Source organism: Ziziphus jujuba, chromosome 4 (assembly GCF_031755915.1).
Source record: "Ziziphus jujuba cultivar Dongzao chromosome 4, ASM3175591v1".
NCBI lineage: Eukaryota > Viridiplantae > Streptophyta > Magnoliopsida > Rosales > Rhamnaceae > Ziziphus > Ziziphus jujuba.
Window position 1 is genome coordinate 32,537,610 of NC_083382.1, and position 19,512 is coordinate 32,557,121.

The following is a 19,512-nucleotide window of genomic DNA, read 5'->3' on the forward strand; positions in this document are numbered from 1 at the left end:
ATAGTAGGTGAAAAGTAGGTGATTTACTGCTGTAAGCTTGTGTTTATATATTTTTGTCCAGAAATGAATGAGGCAAGTTTTCACACTAATTTGCGCTCCTTGTTTTCTTTCCTTTCCTTTTGCTGTGTTTTTTGTTTAAAAATCCTACACTTTACCATCATCTTTGTGTCCGTCCATTTTGCACTCTCTCACTTTCCCAGCATCAACTCCCATCCGTGGTGTCTCTCTAGCTGCAGCTTGTCATGTCCTTCAGGTTCTCTTCTGCATATATCAATTTCAATAAATTGATAATTATTGGATTCATAAGCTGCAAAGTATATTTTCCACAAGAAAAAAGTGTTAGTTAATCTAATTATTGGGATGGGGGTACTTACATTAACTTCTTCCTCTTTGAATTATAACATTTCACTCTTTGTCTCTCAAATTTAGAGCACCTTATATTTCCCTACTTTAAAGTTTAATCCAAGCATATATTTTGATTGATGAATCTGATAAAACTTGATCATTATGCACATGATTCAATCTAGACTAACTAACGAGAAAACAATAGCTGTGTGTTTATTAGTTTGAGAGGCAAGTACAAAAAATATTATGATTAATGGTTATCCCTAATGATTGTAGTGCGGTTACTCTACAATGTTGTATGGTTGACTTCCATACATAGGGGTGTTGAGCCAGGCATATACATTATGACAGGATATCAACTTGCACAAAGTAGGATCAGTGTTCAATCTCTTCGGTGCTTAGGCGGATGTAGCTTTTGCCTATGCAGGGCATAGTGTGGTTCTGGAGATCCATGCAACTATATATATTGCACATCCAGGAAGCCATCAGAGGTGTTAATGTAGAAAGGAATCCTGATCGCCAAAATAGTCGTTGCCTTTTGCTAATTTCCAACAGCATATACTACATTTTCGGGGACAAATTAAGTCCAAGACAATATAATGATTTTGTTAGAGAAAACTGAATAGCTCATTGTAATGGCTAACATCTTTGTTTTCATCCATGTTATAATGAGGAGCTATCAGGTATACTTATCTCTTTCAGTTTTTGTTGTAGCCTTAAAAGGTTTTGATTATTGAACACAGCTTTTGGTTTCTCTTTGTGTTGTTTGTAGCCATATTCAATGCCAGCATTTGGAATGATAGAGAGTGCATTGGTGATGAAGTAGAAACTCAACTTTAGGCCTAAATGACTTCGCATCGTCTCACGTAATATAAATGTTGGTATGTATAATAATTAATACATTCCTAATTTCATTCTATTTGCATTGATTTTCAGCTTTCACAATGTTTGTTGACATCACTTTCCATTGCTTTGGAGGTCCTGTGGGATTCTTTAGCGGATTTGCTTCTTCCCCAGCATATTTCATAAGCCTCTAGTGCAGTCTCATATGCTTTTTGGTAACAATTGAAACCAACTAGACCAACACTGCAATATCACAGTGTGCTATGCAAAGCAGGTTTCAACTGATGATTATTTAACGTATCCAATGCGAATTGAGTTTAATTTTCACTTGATACTTCACCTTCCTTGGGTTATGTGTCTTACCCATCTTCATGTCATGCATGTTTAGCTTATCCTGGCGCATCATCTGGGTATATATTTTCAATTTTTTTTAACTTTTGGTTGTCCTTGTCTATATATATAACCAGAAGCAATTATGTTATTTAGTCAAGGGCAGCAAATCATGTCTATTTTCATTTTTGGTAAGACATTACATCATAATTATTTTGGTTACGATAAAGAAAAAAAAAAAAAAAACCTATCATGTTATGTCCATAATTGTATACTCTTCCAAAAACCCTATCCTCGAGATCAAATAAAATCTCTTCTATCCAATAATATATTAAATGCCTTACAAAATATATATTTGGTAACAATTCCATAATGATATTCTCTAAAAAGTTATGAAATTAAAATTATATTAAAACATGAGTTAAATTTACAAGGTAGAAACATCAATGTTTTTTTTTTTTTTTGGGGATAGAATTTAATGGATAATTTTGGAAGGTCTTCTAATTTTTTATTATTAAGATATTTACAAACTAAAATTAAAATTATAGATAATTGAATTTGCTAATGTTTTCTATTTAATAATGCTATAATTACAAAAATATTAATTAAATTTATTTATTAAATTACAAATGTTAATATATTATTAGTTGATAGGGATAACAATTTGTCTGGTATAACTAGAAAGCTACGGTTCACCGCTTCTAGCGGGATGTTTTTTCCTTGAAAAATGGGAGTTGCGAGGTGGGATAGGGGTAAAATTGTAAAGCCTAAATCAGGGTTGGGTCAGGAATAACAACCCCGGCCCGATATATATTTATTTATATTTTAATAATTTTATTTATGTAATTAAATTTAATAATTTTTTTTTCTCTACCTTCTTTTTTTTTTTTTTTTTGGTTCTCCTAAGTTTTTTAGGTAGCCAATTGTATGTATGTGGGTTTTCATTAAAATTTTTTTTATATATATTTCTTAAAAAATAATTATATCAATTATAAAAAAAAAGGATGGCGATGCGGGGAATTGGTTGCCCCATCCCCAATTGGGAAATCTCCGTCCCGCCGTACCTCTAAAGAAACGGAGAAAACTATCAGGATAGGATAGAAAATTTCCTATGGGGAAGGGGACGAGATTTTAAAAACCAATCCCACCCTGCCCGGTTGACATTGCTATTAGTTGATATGCTTGTATAATGTTGAAGTAAATACTTAAATAGATAAGTGAATAAAAACAAAAACTAATTAAATACTCTCGCATTATCCGTACTAAATAAATTTAGTGAATATTTTGATAACTCTAGTATTATTCTTTTCAAATAAAGTTTAGAGTTTAATATGAAAAAATATACCATATATATAGCTAGTTAAATTAGGCATGACATGGCGAAGTAGGTAGCTCTAATGGTAGAGCACCTCTATTTGTACCTATGAGAGTATGAGTTCGAATAATGGGAAGAGGCGATTGTAAATTTGCGTAAAGAAAAAATAATAATAATTTGGTTTCTAAGAAATTTTTCCTCAGAATTTTTCCTCTCAAACACGTTGGCTTACAAAATTTCTGTAGTGCTGGTTTGGTGTATATATACATAAAACGTAAGGATCTGACCTTGGCTTGGTGTATATAAACGCAAGAAGAGTATTTGTTTTTGTTATATAAATTTTCTGTGTTTTTTTCTGCAATTCTCTGCTATGGGAACTCAAGCTTCTAGTGATTATCAGAACAATAATTGCGTTGGCAAAAATGTTAGTGCATCTTTTCTCTGTCTGTCTCACTTTGCAACTTTCTCTTTTGAATAGCAAGCATGTTTGATAGATATAAACATAGACCATGTTTGACATGTTTTTTGTTTTTACTTATTGCTTTTTATTGTTATTTCTGTTTCTCTAAAAGTGCTTTTTAAAAAGTCACATTTAATTGATTTTGGTTAGAAATGCTTCTAAAAACCGATAAATACTTCCTAAAAATTACCTAAACACTCCCACAAGTCTCGAATGCTACTTTGGCTTCACAAAAGAAGCATGGCCATAGACTGAATATTCTAATAATCATCTAATTCATTTTATGTTGCGCAGCACATATAATGTGGGGGAAAAAAAAAAAAAAAGTATATATAAAGTAGTTTCTTTCTTTTTCAACTGTATTGGGTTTCTTTTTATCATTACTAATTAGCACAATAAGTACTTAAAAAATCTTTATGCATGCATTTACTGCAAATAACCCACCCTTTTCATGAGTTTGGTGTGAAATTTTCATGACAGAGATTTTATCATTATTATTTTTTTTTTTGGGGTTGTTGTCGTGGTTATTTTGTAGTCCTTGCTGCTTTGAATATGATATTGTCCGCTGAATAAGGGACTTTAATTTCTTCTCTAATTAATCCGAAAGGTACCCGATCAAAAAAGAAAAAAACAAAAGAAAAAGAAAAATCAGAAAGGTGAAGTAGTGGTTGACTTAAAAACTCTGTTTTGGAACGAGTTACATCAAGTCGGTCACGTTAATTAGTTTTCTGTAGCAATAACTCAAACTTTTTTACTCTAAGGCAAAGCAATTTCCCATGTAGGACTTTGATTTTCAAGACAAACCCAGATGAAATGGAATTGACTACTAATAACTTTCTTTTAGGCCCAGAAACATTTTATATTTTACTGGACGTAATTCCTTTTCATTTATTTATTTAATATATATTTGGTTTTCAAGATGAGATAATTCTGTTTGTACTAAAGGTAATATTTGTGAATCTCTTTGTTAATTGACCGGTTAGCTTGTAACACATTTCACATTATACCAGTGGGGTAACAGGTGAATATTTTTATTTATTAATTTTTAGTGATCAATTTGAAAACCAGCAATTAGGTGATCCATTTTTGCAAAGAAAAGTCTTCACTAGTTTGGACCCCAGACATGCGAGTTGCCACTCTCTTAATCAATTATTTTAATTGGTACCTTTTGCTACAAGTTAGCATATCAAATTTTGTGCCGTTTACTTAATTATTTTTCACCAATCTTCAATGTGACTCGGTTGGCAATAATTGTCCTTCACTGCTTAATGAAATAAGTATGTTTGTAGAGTTTTTCCTTTTCTTTTTCTTTTTTTTTTCTTTTTTTTTTGGATAAGCTGTATACATAATCATTATAAAAAAGTAACAGATGGATTTTCAACTTTGCACATATTGAGAGTCTTGAACAATTAGAATCAAACTTTTGGTAGTATTATTGGATTTTTTTATTTTTTTTTTTGGGTGAATTTGTAGTGTTACTGGATTTTGATTTGAAATTTTGAACATCTTATGAGTGGAAAGTATATTACATGCTTACAAAAGTAGTATTAAAGTTTTGTGTACAAATTAGAAAGCGACTTGTTCAAATCAATGACAACTCACAAGTTGACAAGTCAAGAAAAGCTTTTTTTGGGTATCTTCTTAACAATGAGGGTTCTATCAAACATTCAAGATTCTTAGGATTAGTTGTATTCCAAATATTACCCCTAAAAATCGTTGGAATTCCATTTATGTGCCCACGTGTGACCACAATCTTGTTGAAACGATTTTTCTATGATATATTAATCATGTAAAATTCTAGGCCTAGTTTATTCTTGATGAGAAAATGTTCTTTTTTGAATGATATAGGATGAAGAAATAAGGAGGCAGAAGCAAATTAACGATTGGCTTCCAGTGACATCTTCAAGGAATGCAAAATGGTGGTACTCACTACTCAGCTTTCCACAGTGTTACTGCAGTGGTTGGAGCTGGTGTCCTCAGTCTCCCTTATGCCATGTCAGAGCTTGGATGGTATGTTTTTTTACATCTCTCTTTTCTTTCCATACAGTACTTCTTGAATCTAACTTCCACTAGTAATGTCAATTATGCAATGCCAGTGTTTCACATGATAGAAACTGTATTGGTAAAGAAGTCACATTTTCCACCCAGCACAACCCCTTCGTTTCATTGAACGCAATATATACGTGGGTAATTGTACATGTACTTTCCTCTAAAATTAAAAGCAAAATCCACATTAGCAAGGTGGACATGGTCTCACTTATGCATGCGAATTGAAGTCCCATGTCCTTTATATTGGAGCTTTCACGATGTTCGTAGCCATTACCATCCCTTTGTTTGGTGGCCTTCTTTCATTTTTCAGAAGGTTTGCTTTAGCGCCAACAATATACTATGTAAGCAACAACAAACTCTCTTTTACTTTCCATTCACAGGAATAGCATTTTACAAGATTTTTTTTAAGCATTTAAGTTTTTATTGTTATATATTTCAGCTTCCTTAAATCATGTGGCTTGTCATCTTGGTGGACAAACGGGGTATACATCTTCATTTACATTACTTTTCATTTGTTCATAAAAACCTAATTTCAGCTAATCATATAAATGACTTTGATTTATTTCAGATCTGCATTGTACTTGGTGTACCTTTGATGGTTCTAGCATCTATTGGAGGAAGGACTATGAATTTTTCTCTTAAACTCATCCTCACCCGGCTAAACTGGTAGTAAATGTACCAGTAATAAGAAAAATTATTTAGTAGAAAATGATAAACAAGTAGCTGATAATGACAATGACAAAACAATGATTGATGGTGACATGTTCCCATAGTCATAGGCAGGACAAGAAATTGTTTGACTTATTGATGTAATTGAAAATTTTCCTCTCTTATTCACACTCAATTATATTTTATTCTTTTGTTCAAAAAATAAATCTTGTCGAGCAATGACATTTTGTTGCTGTCATTAGTTTCTTTTTAATATTTAGTTTATGAAAATATCTAGTTGGTTTATAATCAGTTTGTTTTTTAGAGCAAAAAAACTTATATATTAGACAGCTAAAGTATAGTTTTGTTTATAACAGTATGGTTACTCTAGTGTTACGTGAATTACTGTCGTAAACTTTTGTTTATATATTTTCTACCCATGAATGAAATGCATATTAGTTTTTGCATCCGATTAAGCTCCAGATTTCCTCCTTTTCATTTTTGCTGTGTTTTTTGTTCTAAAACCTACAAGCCTACTTTCTGTTCTGGAGTAGACCATGTATTTTTCATTTTCAATAGATCATATTTCCCTTACGTGAATAGCTCTTTAATCATATTGTGGAAAAGTTTGTTTTCCTACAATTATTACTTCTATAATAATAGTAGTGAACTAGATAAAAGCAAGCAGTGTGGGGCCAAATTTTCAAATATCAATAGCCAATGTTTATACATTCACTCAGGAGAAAGATTCTTTTTTACACTTGGCAAACAACTATGAGAATCTTATATTAGCCAATACAGTTATAACTACATATATTAAAAAAAATCCAGCTCTAAATAATATCGAATCTAACATAATTGTCTGAAAAGTAATAAAATCAAAAACCGATAAGGGAAGAAAAAGGTAAATAAATCAATGTTTTACTCGTCACAAAAAGCAAGAAGTGAAAGGGATAAAGTATGTAACACTGTTGGAGTGCTTGTTACAGTGGCTGTACATTTCCCTAATTTTGTGCCAAAATCTTCCTCAAAAGTCAAAACTCCAATTATTAAATTATTTAATTTGGCAATGATTTAGTGGTCATATTCAGTTTTGCTATTATTTAATTTCAATATTTTGTATATTAAATCTCATATAAGAAATAATCAGCAGCTAACTAACAATATGCTTCCTGACAAGATTTCTCTCTTTCAGGGACGGCAGAAATCATTGTTTAAGGAATATGGAAAACCATGTGCAACCATATAAAAGTTTTCTAATTTTCTTTATTATTACTTATTTTGTCTTTTTCAATTAGGAAATGAATCATAAAACAAAGCAACAACCATACAAACAAAACGGCTTAGTTCCAATCACATTCAAGACGAAATTAATACACAGAAAGCCTTTTGACTTTGATGATATACTGTTACCAAATTCATGACTCGTGGGAATCCAACAGATATTGAAATTTTCTATAAAAATCTATTTCCTTCCTAATTATGAAAATGAATTAAATGGCTTTCTAATTCATCATTGATTTATATTAAAAGGCTTTATGACTTTCTGACGTGGGTGAATCAGTTTCCCTTTAAGCTTAAATAGAAAGTGCTTTAAGCTCTCGAAGATGCAGAAAGTCTTCAACTTTTCTACATTTTTATAGTTGCTCAGCCTTTGAAGTTCATCTTTTACCTTGGTTGTAATAGTTCTTCTACTCACGTAAGTACAAGACTTTCTAATTCTTAATTAACCATATAGCTACATCTGTTTTTATGTGATTGCATATATGCAGTTCTTATTCATTTTCCTTTAATCCTATATTAATATAGCAACACGAACTGATACAAGATAGTTAAAAAAAAAAAAAAATGGGAGAGAGAGAAATTAAAAGCATATGTTTAAGGTTCTTAAATCAAGGATGCATGACACTAAAACAAGAATTCTAAACGGAAGTCATTTTCAATAGCTTTTGATTCTGATACATTAATTAGTATCGTGTACAACTCTTAGGGCGGAGTTTTCTTGATATAAACAGACACTTATCATCGATGTTTTCGAGTGAAATTTGCTTTTAAATATTTTCTTCTTCCCATTGATTCTGTGTTTCATTTTCTCCTGTTCTTCCATAGCTCGCGTTGTACTCCCCCGCATCCATGGGAAGTGACAAGCCTAGTGATCAGAATTCTAATAATTTCTCAAGCATTGTAACACTTTCTCCTCTTTTGTTTTTTTAAAGCATGCACTTGATTAAATTAGTTATTTTTGAAGTATTCAATTTGCTTAAGATATGTATTGGTCTCTAAATTACAGGCAGATGAAAAATCAGACACCCGATTACAGCCTGCTGAAGGATCAGAGGATCAACAAGTGATCGATGAACGAACAGAAAGGCAGAAGAAGATTGATGATTGGCTTCCCATTACTTCCTCAAGGAATGCAAAATGGTGGTACTCAGCTTTCCACAATGTCACTGCCATGGTTGGAGCTGGTGTCTTAAGTCTTCCTTATGCCATGTCTCATCTTGGATGGTATGTTAATGTCACAAAACAAATATCATAATCTGAAAACTGCTTTGACAATTTCGTGCATACATTTTTCTGCGCCTGTTGATTTCTTCGGCTACTAAAATAGAAGTGTTGAATATTAAGGAACAAGCAATATGTTTTTAACATCAAAAGAGGGTATTCTTCTATGTTGAATTTCAGGGGTCCGGGAGTAGCGATTCTGGTACTGTCATGGGTGATCACTTTGTTCACGTTATGGCAAATGGTTGAGATGCATGAAATGGTTCCCGGAAAACGGTTTGATAGGTACCATGAACTGGGCCAACATGCATTTGGTGAGAAGCTGGGGCTTTATATTGTTGTACCTCAGCAACTAATCTGTGAAGTTGGGGTGGACATTGTGTATATGGTAACTGGAGGAAAATCTCTGCAGAAGATCCACAAAACAGCCTGCAAAAACTGCAAACCAATCAAGACTACCTACTTCATCATGATCTTTGCCTCTGTCCACTTTGTACTCTCTCATCTTCCCAATTTCAACTCCATATCTGGTGTATCTTTAGCTGCAGCGGTCATGTCCTTAAGGTACTCTGACTCTTCAGCATATTACCAATTTCAAAGCTTCTCACAGTGAAAATCAATCAGATTATTTCACAACAAAGATCATAAATTTCTATTGGATTAAAAAAATTGAGGGAAAAAAGAAAGAAAGAAATATGTTCTTACTGCTGTGCAATGATTGTGTTGCAGTTACTCTACCATTGCATGGGCAGCTTCTGTCCACAAGGGACTTCAGGCAGACGTACATTATGGAGACAGAGCCTCAAGCACAGCAGGATCGGTGTTCAATTTTTTGAATGCTTTGGGGGATGTAGCTTTTGCCTATGCAGGACATAATGTGGTTTTGGAGATCCAAGCAACTATACCTTCTACACCAGCGAAGCCATCCAAGGGACCTATGTGGAAAGGAGTCATCTTTGCCTATATAGTCGTCGCGTTGTGCTATTTTCCTGTTGCTCTCATCGGTTACTATATTTTCGGGGATAAAGTCGAAGACAACATATTGATTTCGTTAGAGAAACCTGCATGGCTCATCATAATGGCTAACGCGTTTGTTGTTGTCCATGTTATCGGAAGCTATCAGGTATACTTGCTCTTATGATGTCTCTTTTTCTACCGTCTCCTTCACCAGAAAAGGTTTTCCTACAAATAATTTGATTGCCTCTCTATTTAGCTATATGCAATGCCAGTATTTGACATGATCGAGACCGTATTGGTGAAGAAACTCAACTGTAAGCCTACAACAACCCTTCGCTTCATATCCCGCAATATATATGTTGGTACGTATGAACTCCCTCTTTCTATTGAGTGCCTAAGAGCCGTCTATCCCATACAATTCCAATAAGCCTTCTTGTATTTGCATTTGATTTCAGCTTTCACAATGTTTGTGGGGATTACTTTCCCTTTCTTTGGAGGTCTTCTGGGATTCTTTGGAGGATTTGCTTTCTCACCAACAACATATTTCGTAAGCCCCTACCACTCCCTTTAGTGTTAATGAACGTATAAGTAGTGTTTGTCTGCCAATACTAATGTCTTTTACATGGTTCTTCAGCTCCCTTGTACAATGTGGCTTGCCGTCTACAAACCAAAAAGATTTAGCTTATCTTGGCTCATCAACTGGGTATGTTCAACTTTTAATTCTTGGTTATCCTTGATGACAAACAGAAACAGCTTTTGTCTAACTTGCCTTTCCTTGTTTAACTTCAGATCTGCATCACACTGGGTGTTCTGCTGATGATTCTATCACCAATCGGAGGGCTAAGAACCATCATAATTCAAGCTAAGAACTATGAGTTCTACTCCTAAATAACTCCACCACCACCACATGTGGGGAAATGCAAATAAATACTTTTTCTTTTACTTCAGATCTGCATTATACTGGGTGTTTGTTGCTTGATTGTTTCTGAAAATGGAAATGTGCCAGAGAACTTAAAAGCATTTTCAATTCAATTGAATTGCAAACCTTCCTATCGATCATGTTTCTTACAATTGTATTGGGAACCTTGAACGAAAAAGGTTCAGGAAAATTGAAAGCCATTTCCCTCATTAGGATATAGATTTTGGCACATTTTTTTCAGGATGTTCGTTCCGTACTTTTGACGTCCAAAGAACTTTCATAGTAAATAATGCAATGTTTTTTATTAATTAAATTAATTAGTTTCCTGCACCGAAAGTTGGAAATAAAAAGTTGCTATCTAAGCGGAGATTAATAGGTTCCATATTTTGTCTTGCATAACAAAACATTTTTATTATTATTATTATGTATATGAAGCATTGAATTTCCAAAAAATTATATATGTTTGGATAAGTGTCCTAATCCTACCTGCCAAGCACGCCCATGGGAATTAGAGAAATTCCTTCAATTCAAGGGCCAATGGGACGGCAAGAGGGGCGGCCAGAAGTTGTAATCATGTAAATGGAGGAACAAGGAAATTGTACAAGAAGAAAACCAGACACTCGAAATTCTAGGTTAGTTATACCATTGAACAATTAAGAAATACCCACTTTCGAGGTTGGCCAACTAAAAACAAAATATAAAAAATAAAAATAAATAAATAAATAAAAAAGATTTCGCTTTTTCTTTCTCAGTAGACCAACCAGAAACAGAATAGAGCTTCTGAGCTACAAAAAGAGACATCATAAAGCCAACCTATTCAATTCAAGCCAAAAAAAAACAAAACATAAAAAATAAAAAACAGCCAACCTATTCAAAGACTAACTATGCAATAAAATAACTTATTCACCAAAAAAAAAAAAAAAAAAAAAAAACAAAAACTATGCAATACAACAACTTACATTTGGTACGAACCTAATCATTAGAAAACAGCATCTAATCCTTAGCAAGAAAATCAAACTATTTGACTTCTAACATAACCAGACTATTGACTTGTAAATAAACACCTCTCGCGCCTATATGATCAATAATAAGTAGACAAATTAAAGGGTAAAGCCTGATCCTTAGCAAAACAGAAAAGGGTAAAAAAGACTTAAAAGAGAAAGGGGTAAAACTCAAAACAGATAAATCTAAATTAAGAAAACGAACAAGCACCAGCTTGTTGTATTCATTCTCTATCGCACAATTACATCGATTACAGCAAAGTTGAAGTTTTCATTTTCAAAAAAACAAAAAACAAAAAAAGTTAAAATTTGGAATACAGCGAACAAGTTTCCAACATTATGCCATTCCCTATTCCATCCCCAAAACAAAAATTACAAAAGGACAAAGAGCCACATTACATTCATCATCATACATATATCAGTAATAAACAGATATATTATAACAGAAACCAAAAAAAAAAAAAAAGGAAAGCCGAACCAAATTCCTTTTTCCTAGCTCATTTTCTTCTCTAGTTTTCCACTCCTATTTCTATACAACTCAACCCAAAGATTTGAAATCCACAATATACTGACAGAAATGGCCGTCACGACCACGAAAAGCCAAGAAACCCAAACCCACTTGGGAATCACATTATCGGCTTTCCCACTCATATAAAACAAACCCATTTCATAAACGAAATACGGACCAACAAAACCTCTAGCAATGGAATACAAAACGTAAAAAGGAGGGGACAAAAAGTCATACAGATTGGCTGCAAAAACGACGTCGTGCTTTCGGGCATTGGCGAGAGTCCATGCGTTCTGGCAAAAGCTGGTGACTTCGGCGAGGATCAAAAGGACGAGAATTGCGAAAGCACCGTGAGAGACCAAGTAGCGGCAGGTGATGAAGACGAAGAGAGTGGCCAAGTGGTGTCCAATGAAGAGAACATCACTGGGTACGAAAACGACGTAGTGCAGAAGATCCATGAGGAAGTAAGCGATGCTATAATCGAGGACCAAGTTTTGGAATTGGCTATTGGAAGAGGCGAAACCGCGAGATGGCTCAGCGAGTATGGCGTAAGAGGCTAAGAAAACGGCGGGAGTACCATGAGCGAAGCTGATTGAACAACTGGAAGCTTCGGGTCGTAACTTAGGGCTCCAACTGCGAAAGACAATGAAATAGGCAATGAGATAGATAACGAAGAACATACAGAAAAACAGAGGGAGACAAGGAACAGATTCAAGAATTCGGGTTTCCATGGAAACCCCCCTTTCGCTTGAAAAAGATCAAAATTTTCTAGGAAACAAACACAAACACAGAGTAAAGTTTGGATTTTTATTTGTATTTTTTATCTTTTGGGTAGGTATTTGAAGAAATGTAAATGAGAAATGGAAGTGAAGAAGAAGAAGAAGACGAAGAAGACTGCGCGACAAACGAAGTAGAAAGAAGTAGAAAAAGAAGCAGAGATCAAAAAGCCAAGGCCTTGAACCTCCTCGAGGCTCGTTCCGGGTGAGTGTGATATAGGGCTTAAAAAGCGTGTGTGAGTCTGTTTACTTTTTATTGGGCTTTAACCTACTCGACCTCACCCACCCAACAACAACCAGGCCCTTTTATTAATCAATTGTCTTTTTCTTCTTTTTTATAGTAATAATAATTAGGTCGTGGATATTGCAAGAATTTGATTCACCCCCTTTCCTCTTAAGAATACACATAATAATTAGTATTATAATAATAGTCGGCTTATAATTTTTTATATGAAAAAAATAAATGGGTGGCTTATGATTGAAAAAATTGTCTGTTTTCACAAAGAATCTTATAACACCTGATTGTATAATAATGTCATTGAATTAGAAAACAGTAGGAAGGTTACGATGTTTGATGAAACCGTCTTCACGACTCCACACCTAGATCTACACTAAAGTTTGCCTAAAATTGCTAACGTTATCCAATGCTTATCCACCTTTAACCACATAAAGCATTCTCACACATATACACATTCTAAATTATTGGTGTGTTTGAAGCACCCACTACAACGAATACAGAGCACTTGTGTCATCTTTCGGATAGAATTGAATTTTTCTCTTCTTTTTTTTTTCCTTTTTTTTTTTTTTTTCTCTTTCTTTTTACTTTTGTTTTTCTGTCCAACTTCCGATAACATCACATAAGTACACTAAAAAGATATATATATATATATATTGGTCGGTATCAAAATAATCTATTATTGCCTCTAAATTCGCTGATGAATACAAAAGCAGTAGGACTTAATCGATTTCTCCCTCTTCAATATCATTGATGCCATTGGGAAGACTAGATGGCTCACCTTCTTCCTCCTCTTCATCCACTTTCATGTACAAGCCAAGTTGTTCCAAGGGGTTACTGCCACCAAACTTAAAACTGCCTAAGCCATCCTGCAAATGATCTGGACTCGTTTCGTCCACAGAGCTAGGTAACTGCTCAGCAGAGGTAGTCCTAAGCATTTCTAGATCTTCCAAAAACCGAGAATTCTCATTGATTTCAACAGTCTTTTCTATCTGCACAGATGCCGCAATATGTTCCAATAAACATCCAGAGAAATAGTAGGGGTAATTTTTCCTACTACCGACATGAATTAAGATGTGATAATTTACCTGCAGCAATGCCTGCCTTGCTGCCTCCCTCTCAAGCTCCCTTTTCCGTCTAGCCTCAGCTGCAGCTTCTGCTTCAGCTCGTCTTCGTGCATCTTCTGCAGCCTTCGCTTCAGCTTCTAACCGTGCTTTTTCTGGTCAATGCATTTATCAATTAATAGATGCTACTAAACACCAAAGTTTTAGTAAACATACATTAATGCACAAAAGATTCATCAAAAGCATAAAGTAAAAAGTTCAGGTCACAAACCTTTCTTTCGCTGCAGCTCAAGTTCCTCCCTCTCCCGCCGCAATTTCTCAGGATCCCCCTTCTCACCCTGATCTCAACCAGACCAAATTGTACCAGATCACATCCAGAACAGAAAATGCCCACACAATGGAAAGGCACAAGGGTAAGTTCACAAGAAGCCCAAATTTGTAACCCACCTGAGTAAGAGTTTTCTCACGAGCACGTAAAATGGTATCAGCAAATCGATTCTTCAAGAGAGCAGCCCTGTACTGCTTGTCAGGGGAGACCTGCCTGTCAGTTGGAGTGCTGTCCCCTAAATTTTTTTGAGGTTGGATCGTTCAGTTACTACCCAAAACCAAAAGCATAAAAGCTTTCTTTCAAATTTTTGGACTTACCATCTTCACGGCAATCTGACTCGGCAGATCCTGGCTTTTGCTTAGAAGCTTGTTCAACTTGGTCCAACCCGCTATCAGACACTGAATGAATGGAAAGGTTCTAAATTTCAAAATCCAATCAATAAATTGAAATACCAAGCCATAACTACCAGAGCATCAAAATATCAAATCAACAATTTTGAGAACAAGAATAAATGTTCATAAATTACTAAAGACACCGCTAATTGACAAATAAATAACATGGGATAGACATTTATCCGGCTACAGAAACCATGAGACACCCTCAAAGCCACTTTCCTCTCATCAACTATTTTGAGCAGTGGTTTTTACATACACTTCCTAACCTGTTAATATCTCACTCCACATCATCAAATTTTGATAACATGCAACAGATTGCAATGGTCATCATGGTAAAAGTCCAAATAATTTTCTTAAACAGCAAGCTTCTAATACTAAAACAGAAATGTATTGGGTCAAGGAAGTTTCAAGAAAAATTGTCAAGAGCAACAACCAGGGAATACCTTTTTAGACAACAAATTTCCACAAAATTAAATTTGGAACCTTGCAAAGTAAAACTTTAAAAGAAAAAATTTCTCATTTGTAAAAATTATTTGACATTAGCTACCAAATAGACCACTTTTGGTTTGATACCAGGTTCCACATCTCCATCACTCTGTACACCTTTTATCCACTCGTTGCTTTCTTTTTCTGTAGCCATTTTGTGAAACATTAATTTTAATACAACAATTATCTGTGTATGGCACACAAACTATGCATAAGGAATATGATTTACAATTGGAAAATACTCACGATTTCTATCAAGAGGATCACCACTAGTTGCCTTTTCATCTAACTGAGCTTCAATGTCTACAGTTTCTGGTACCTGAAGGATAATTAAAAAGTAAGTAAAATGTAGACTGAGCAACCATGATATCATCACCCAATACAAATTAATAAAGCATTAATAGGCAAATGAGAATCCACCAACCATCTTATACATATGTTTTAACATGAATAATTTTAAAGCAAATCAAAAGGTATCAGATACCTTAGGAGCATTCACCAGACTTAAGGCGTTAGCACCATGAGACTCATTTTCACAAGAACCACTAGAATCTGAATCTGTGAAGCACACAAGATACAATAATTACTATGCTTTGTGAATTCACTGAATTGTACTCATCATTTGTGTAGCTCAAACCACATCATTACTGTCTTATGAACAATGAATCTAACCAAACAATGGAATTAAAGTCACTGAATAATTTAAGGAACTACGTATTAGATGACGAAAATACTTTTTAACGATTTAAGAAAAGTAAAGGAAAAAAAACTATAATAAAAAAAACGGATGGGGAGAACCCAGCAGAAAGATTCCAAGAACATTAAGGACCTAAACATGATACACCAAACAGGACAAGCTCAATTACTACCAGAGCTGCATGATACACTTACTGATTCTATGGCCTGTATCCTTTTCTATCTCTACGGGAAGATAGCTTGAGACAGAAGGCTCATTTCCACCAACATCAGCTTGGTCGTTCTCTACAAATAAACAACATACGTGAAGAAACAGGTCAAAAAAAAAAAAAAAAAAATACAGTTTCAAATGCTTATATAGGAGTAGACTATCACCTTTGCAAGGTTGCATAGAAGAATTGCTCAACCCCGATTCGTTCAAAAGCTAAAAAAGACAGTCCAACAAGAAAATTATTAAACACTTGCGCATAGATTAACAGAAACACTGTCATCTTCTTTAATTGGAAGAGGGATGTGAAGCTAAGCTAGTACCTCTATCTCACAAGGCTCCGCTCTTGAAGTGTTTTTCTGCTTCTCCAGCAAATAGTCATCTAAAAGCTTCCGCAATGTAAACAGGGTATCATCACTGAGATCATCAATGTCAATCTCAATTTCGTCCTCTCCAGAATCCTTTCCATTTGAACTGTTCTCCTTCAAGAAATCAATAATATGCAAAGGCATTTCAGCAAGCAATGACTCCAATTCCCTACCTAGGTTGTGTCTCTCCTCCACCGTCATTACTCGCTTAGCAGGAGCTGGAATGACTTCAGGCTGTGTTGGTATAACTTTCCTTTTTTTGGAGGGAGGCATTGGCTTAGCCATTTCCACATTTTCACGAGGACCTGATTTTGCTGGTAAAAGTTGGGGCCCACTTTTTGGGAGTTTCTTCTCAATAGCTTTCCACCTAACTTCAAAAAATTTACTGAGTGAGTCAGCCATAACGTGTACATCATTTTTAGGTGGATTATAGGTCATTGCATTGGTGAAAGTAAGCCTCACATCAGCAAGAAACTCCAATGGGCATGAGTAACACCCAGATTCTATCTTGCTTTTTACTGTCCCCAAATCCATTGGATGCTTGATAACGTTTAAATAATCTGGAATGTTCAACTTCACTACATCAACAGGTGTATTGAAAACCCAACCATACTGATGAGACATCAATCGTTTCAACAATGTCTCACATTGTTTCATCAAAAGCACATTCGCAGCGCTTGGTGCTGATTTCTGATTTTGTGGCTCAAACCTCCCAGATGAACTTCGATTCCATCCTGCTTTACTACCTGTTGGATTTGCATTTTTTCCCTTTGATGCAGATGATTTTCGAAGATTTTCAATATGTGGCCCATTCTGTCCATTATTACAGCTAAGAATATCACTGGAAGAGGATACTGTAACTCCATTGGTTCTCTGCAATTCAACTTTCTTCTTAAGTACTCGAATCTGTTCAAGTTCCAATCTCAACCTATGTTTTAAATCCTTTCTCTCATAAGGCAACATGTTTGACAAGGGAAGAACTTGCATGGGGACACCATAAACATCTCCGTCTTTAGAATTCAAACTAATGCACTTCCTCATCGGGGCACTTGAATCCTCTGAGGCAGTAATTTCTGTGTCAAAACGTCCTGAGCTACCAGACTCCTCAGATTCACCAGCTCTCTCAAGGAGATTATCATAATAAACCCCAGGATACTTATTCGTCTTGGCCACCATCATATCCAAAAATTCAACCAAGCAAACTTTTTTTCTTTACCTTTTCTCCACTTTCCTCTTTAGGAGTAAGCGCCAAAATACAGTTCGCTAGGGTATTTCTGCATTTATCAATCATCGAACTATTATTACCACAACTGGTTCTTCTAAATACTCCAGACCTTAGCAATTAAAGACAATAAAGGATATTTTCGCTTGCCGAAGGTAAGCAACCATGAAGAAAAACCAGGGAAAAATAATATAAAAACAAAATTCTTCACCTTTTAAACCCTCTTAAGATTTTGGTTGGGGGGAAAGAAAAAAAAACTCAGCTTGTGCTTATTTTAAATCTATGGAGTGTTAAATGTATTCAATTCATAAAGAACAAAGAAACTGAACAAAACTGGTTTTCATTAGAAGTTGTTTCGATCTAATTTCTCCGCTCAATTAGCAACCAAAAAGAGAAGTAAAGCAAACAGCTTAAAAGCACATAAATTTCCACAATTCCTCCATTAATTGAATTAAACATGAAAATACCCACTTGAATAAATCACACACGGTAACGTGTTGTAAAAACTTAAGCAAATTTACACTTAGAATATGTCTACAACAACGAAATGAAACAAAAACCTAACCTTAAGCCACAAAGATACAATAAAAATTAATATGGAAATTCGAAATCACCCAAAACCCTAAAACATTTACTCGCTGATTTGCTAGGGCGCCGCCATCACAGAATTCCAAAGCCCTTGTTGCGATTAGGACGAACCCAAAATCTTCCACCGGATAAATACAAAGAAGCTGATTTAAAACCCCCAAGAACTTGGGAATTGATAACCAACACCACAGCTTCTAGATCGAGAAATTCACAGCACAGACCGTAGTAGCGAAGAAGAAGAAGACTTTAAGCAATGAGCTTCGAACCTACGTAGCAATAGAGAGAGAAAGAGAGAGTCCAATACTTGACTCTCTAGTCCCTACTTAAAAAAATAACCCACTTCTTTTTCTTAAGTATGCGGTTCGAGCAATCTCACCCCTTGGTCTCCTCCCTGACATAATCTAACGGATGTCATGGTTTTAATTCGAGACCGTTGGATCTTTACCGGGAGGATTTAGAATGGTTGGTTTTTAAGCTTCGATTGTCGGTTAATTATTGATAGAGCGCGGTTTGATTTTATTGGAGGTGCATGGTAATTCCAAATAGACCTTCGTGTATATTAACATTTTCACCAGCGAAGGTACTAGAGAAAGACAAGTTGGCATTTGTCAGCTTGCGACTCGGTCCACGCAATAAGACGCGGAAAAGTTATATTGGAAAATTTTTATTTTCATGAATTAAATTTTAGATAATATGCTGAGGAATAAAAAAAAAAAAAAATTCTACTTAATGTTGTAAGAGGAAACAAGAAAAAATAAATAAATAAATTCATAAGAAAGGAGACAAGCATATTCTAAGAAGAAAAACTATATACTAAATTTTTAAAAGATATATATATATATATCTATATCTTCTCATACATTTTCATAAATTCAAACTAACAATATAGTAAGATATTAACTATCCCAATATCTTTAATATTTTAGCCATATTTTTGTCATTTAATAGAAAGGAGAATTGCATATATTCTTTAACAAATAGCCATGTGGAGCCTTCTCCATCCAAACAATTGGATTAAACTGTAGCTGCAAGTGTGGTTGAAAGTTGTACGTCGGAGTTGGTTGCGTTGTGGGATTGTGTTGTAGTAGCATGCATACAATATCAGTTGAACTATCTGATAATGATGAGACTGTAGTTGCTTGCTTGTGTGGTGGAAAGTTGTACGACAGAGTCGTTTGATTGTGGGATTGTGTTGTAGTAACATGCATATAATATCAGTTGAACTGCACCTTAGAGAAATACATACCATAAGAGTAAACGGAGAGA

At 34.7% G+C, this 19,512-nt stretch overlaps 3 protein-coding genes and 1 pseudogene across 6 annotated transcripts; 2 read left to right on the forward strand and 2 right to left on the reverse strand.

Moving 5' to 3' along the window:
* The first annotated feature begins 611 nt into the window (after window positions 1-611).
* Window positions 612-1,382, forward strand: LOC107415117 (lysine histidine transporter 2-like; annotated as a pseudogene).
* Window positions 1,383-7,617: 6,235 nt separating this feature from the next.
* Window positions 7,618-10,506, forward strand: LOC107415129 (lysine histidine transporter 1). Its single transcript, XM_016023410.4, has 9 exons — window positions 7,618-7,689; window positions 8,100-8,174; window positions 8,281-8,498; window positions 8,676-9,059; window positions 9,225-9,618; window positions 9,709-9,814; window positions 9,908-9,999; window positions 10,087-10,155; window positions 10,242-10,506. The coding sequence occupies exons 2-9, from the start codon at window positions 8,124-8,126 to the stop codon at window positions 10,338-10,340; spliced, it is 1,413 nt and encodes a 470-aa protein (XP_015878896.2). The 5' UTR covers window positions 7,618-7,689; window positions 8,100-8,123; the 3' UTR covers window positions 10,341-10,506.
* A 1,238-nt stretch (window positions 10,507-11,744) lies between these two features.
* Window positions 11,745-13,366, reverse strand: LOC107415143 (TLC domain-containing protein At5g14285). Its single transcript, XM_016023426.3, has one exon. The coding sequence runs from the start codon at window positions 12,609-12,611 to the stop codon at window positions 11,865-11,867; it is 747 nt and encodes a 248-aa protein (XP_015878912.2). The 5' UTR covers window positions 12,612-13,366; the 3' UTR covers window positions 11,745-11,864.
* Window positions 13,367-13,518: 152 nt separating this feature from the next.
* Window positions 13,519-18,574, reverse strand: LOC107415141 (transcription factor GTE8). Of its 4 annotated transcripts, none has more exons than XM_016023423.4 (12): window positions 18,294-18,574; window positions 16,392-17,710; window positions 16,236-16,284; window positions 16,056-16,145; window positions 15,649-15,722; window positions 15,411-15,483; window positions 15,252-15,308; window positions 14,601-14,681; window positions 14,403-14,518; window positions 14,227-14,293; window positions 13,980-14,110; window positions 13,519-13,883 (listed from the first exon to the last, which is right to left on the reverse strand). In XM_016023423.4, the coding sequence occupies exons 2-12, from the start codon at window positions 17,613-17,615 to the stop codon at window positions 13,614-13,616; spliced, it is 2,232 nt and encodes a 743-aa protein (XP_015878909.2). In that variant the 5' UTR covers window positions 17,616-17,710; window positions 18,294-18,574; the 3' UTR covers window positions 13,519-13,613. The 4 variants fall into 4 exon arrangements, with proteins under 4 accessions (XP_015878909.2, XP_015878910.2, XP_024928158.2 ...); XM_016023424.4 differs by having other exon boundaries at window positions 18,273-18,574; XM_025072390.3 differs by having other exon boundaries at window positions 18,224-18,574.
* Between the last annotated feature and the right edge of the window lie 938 nt (window positions 18,575-19,512).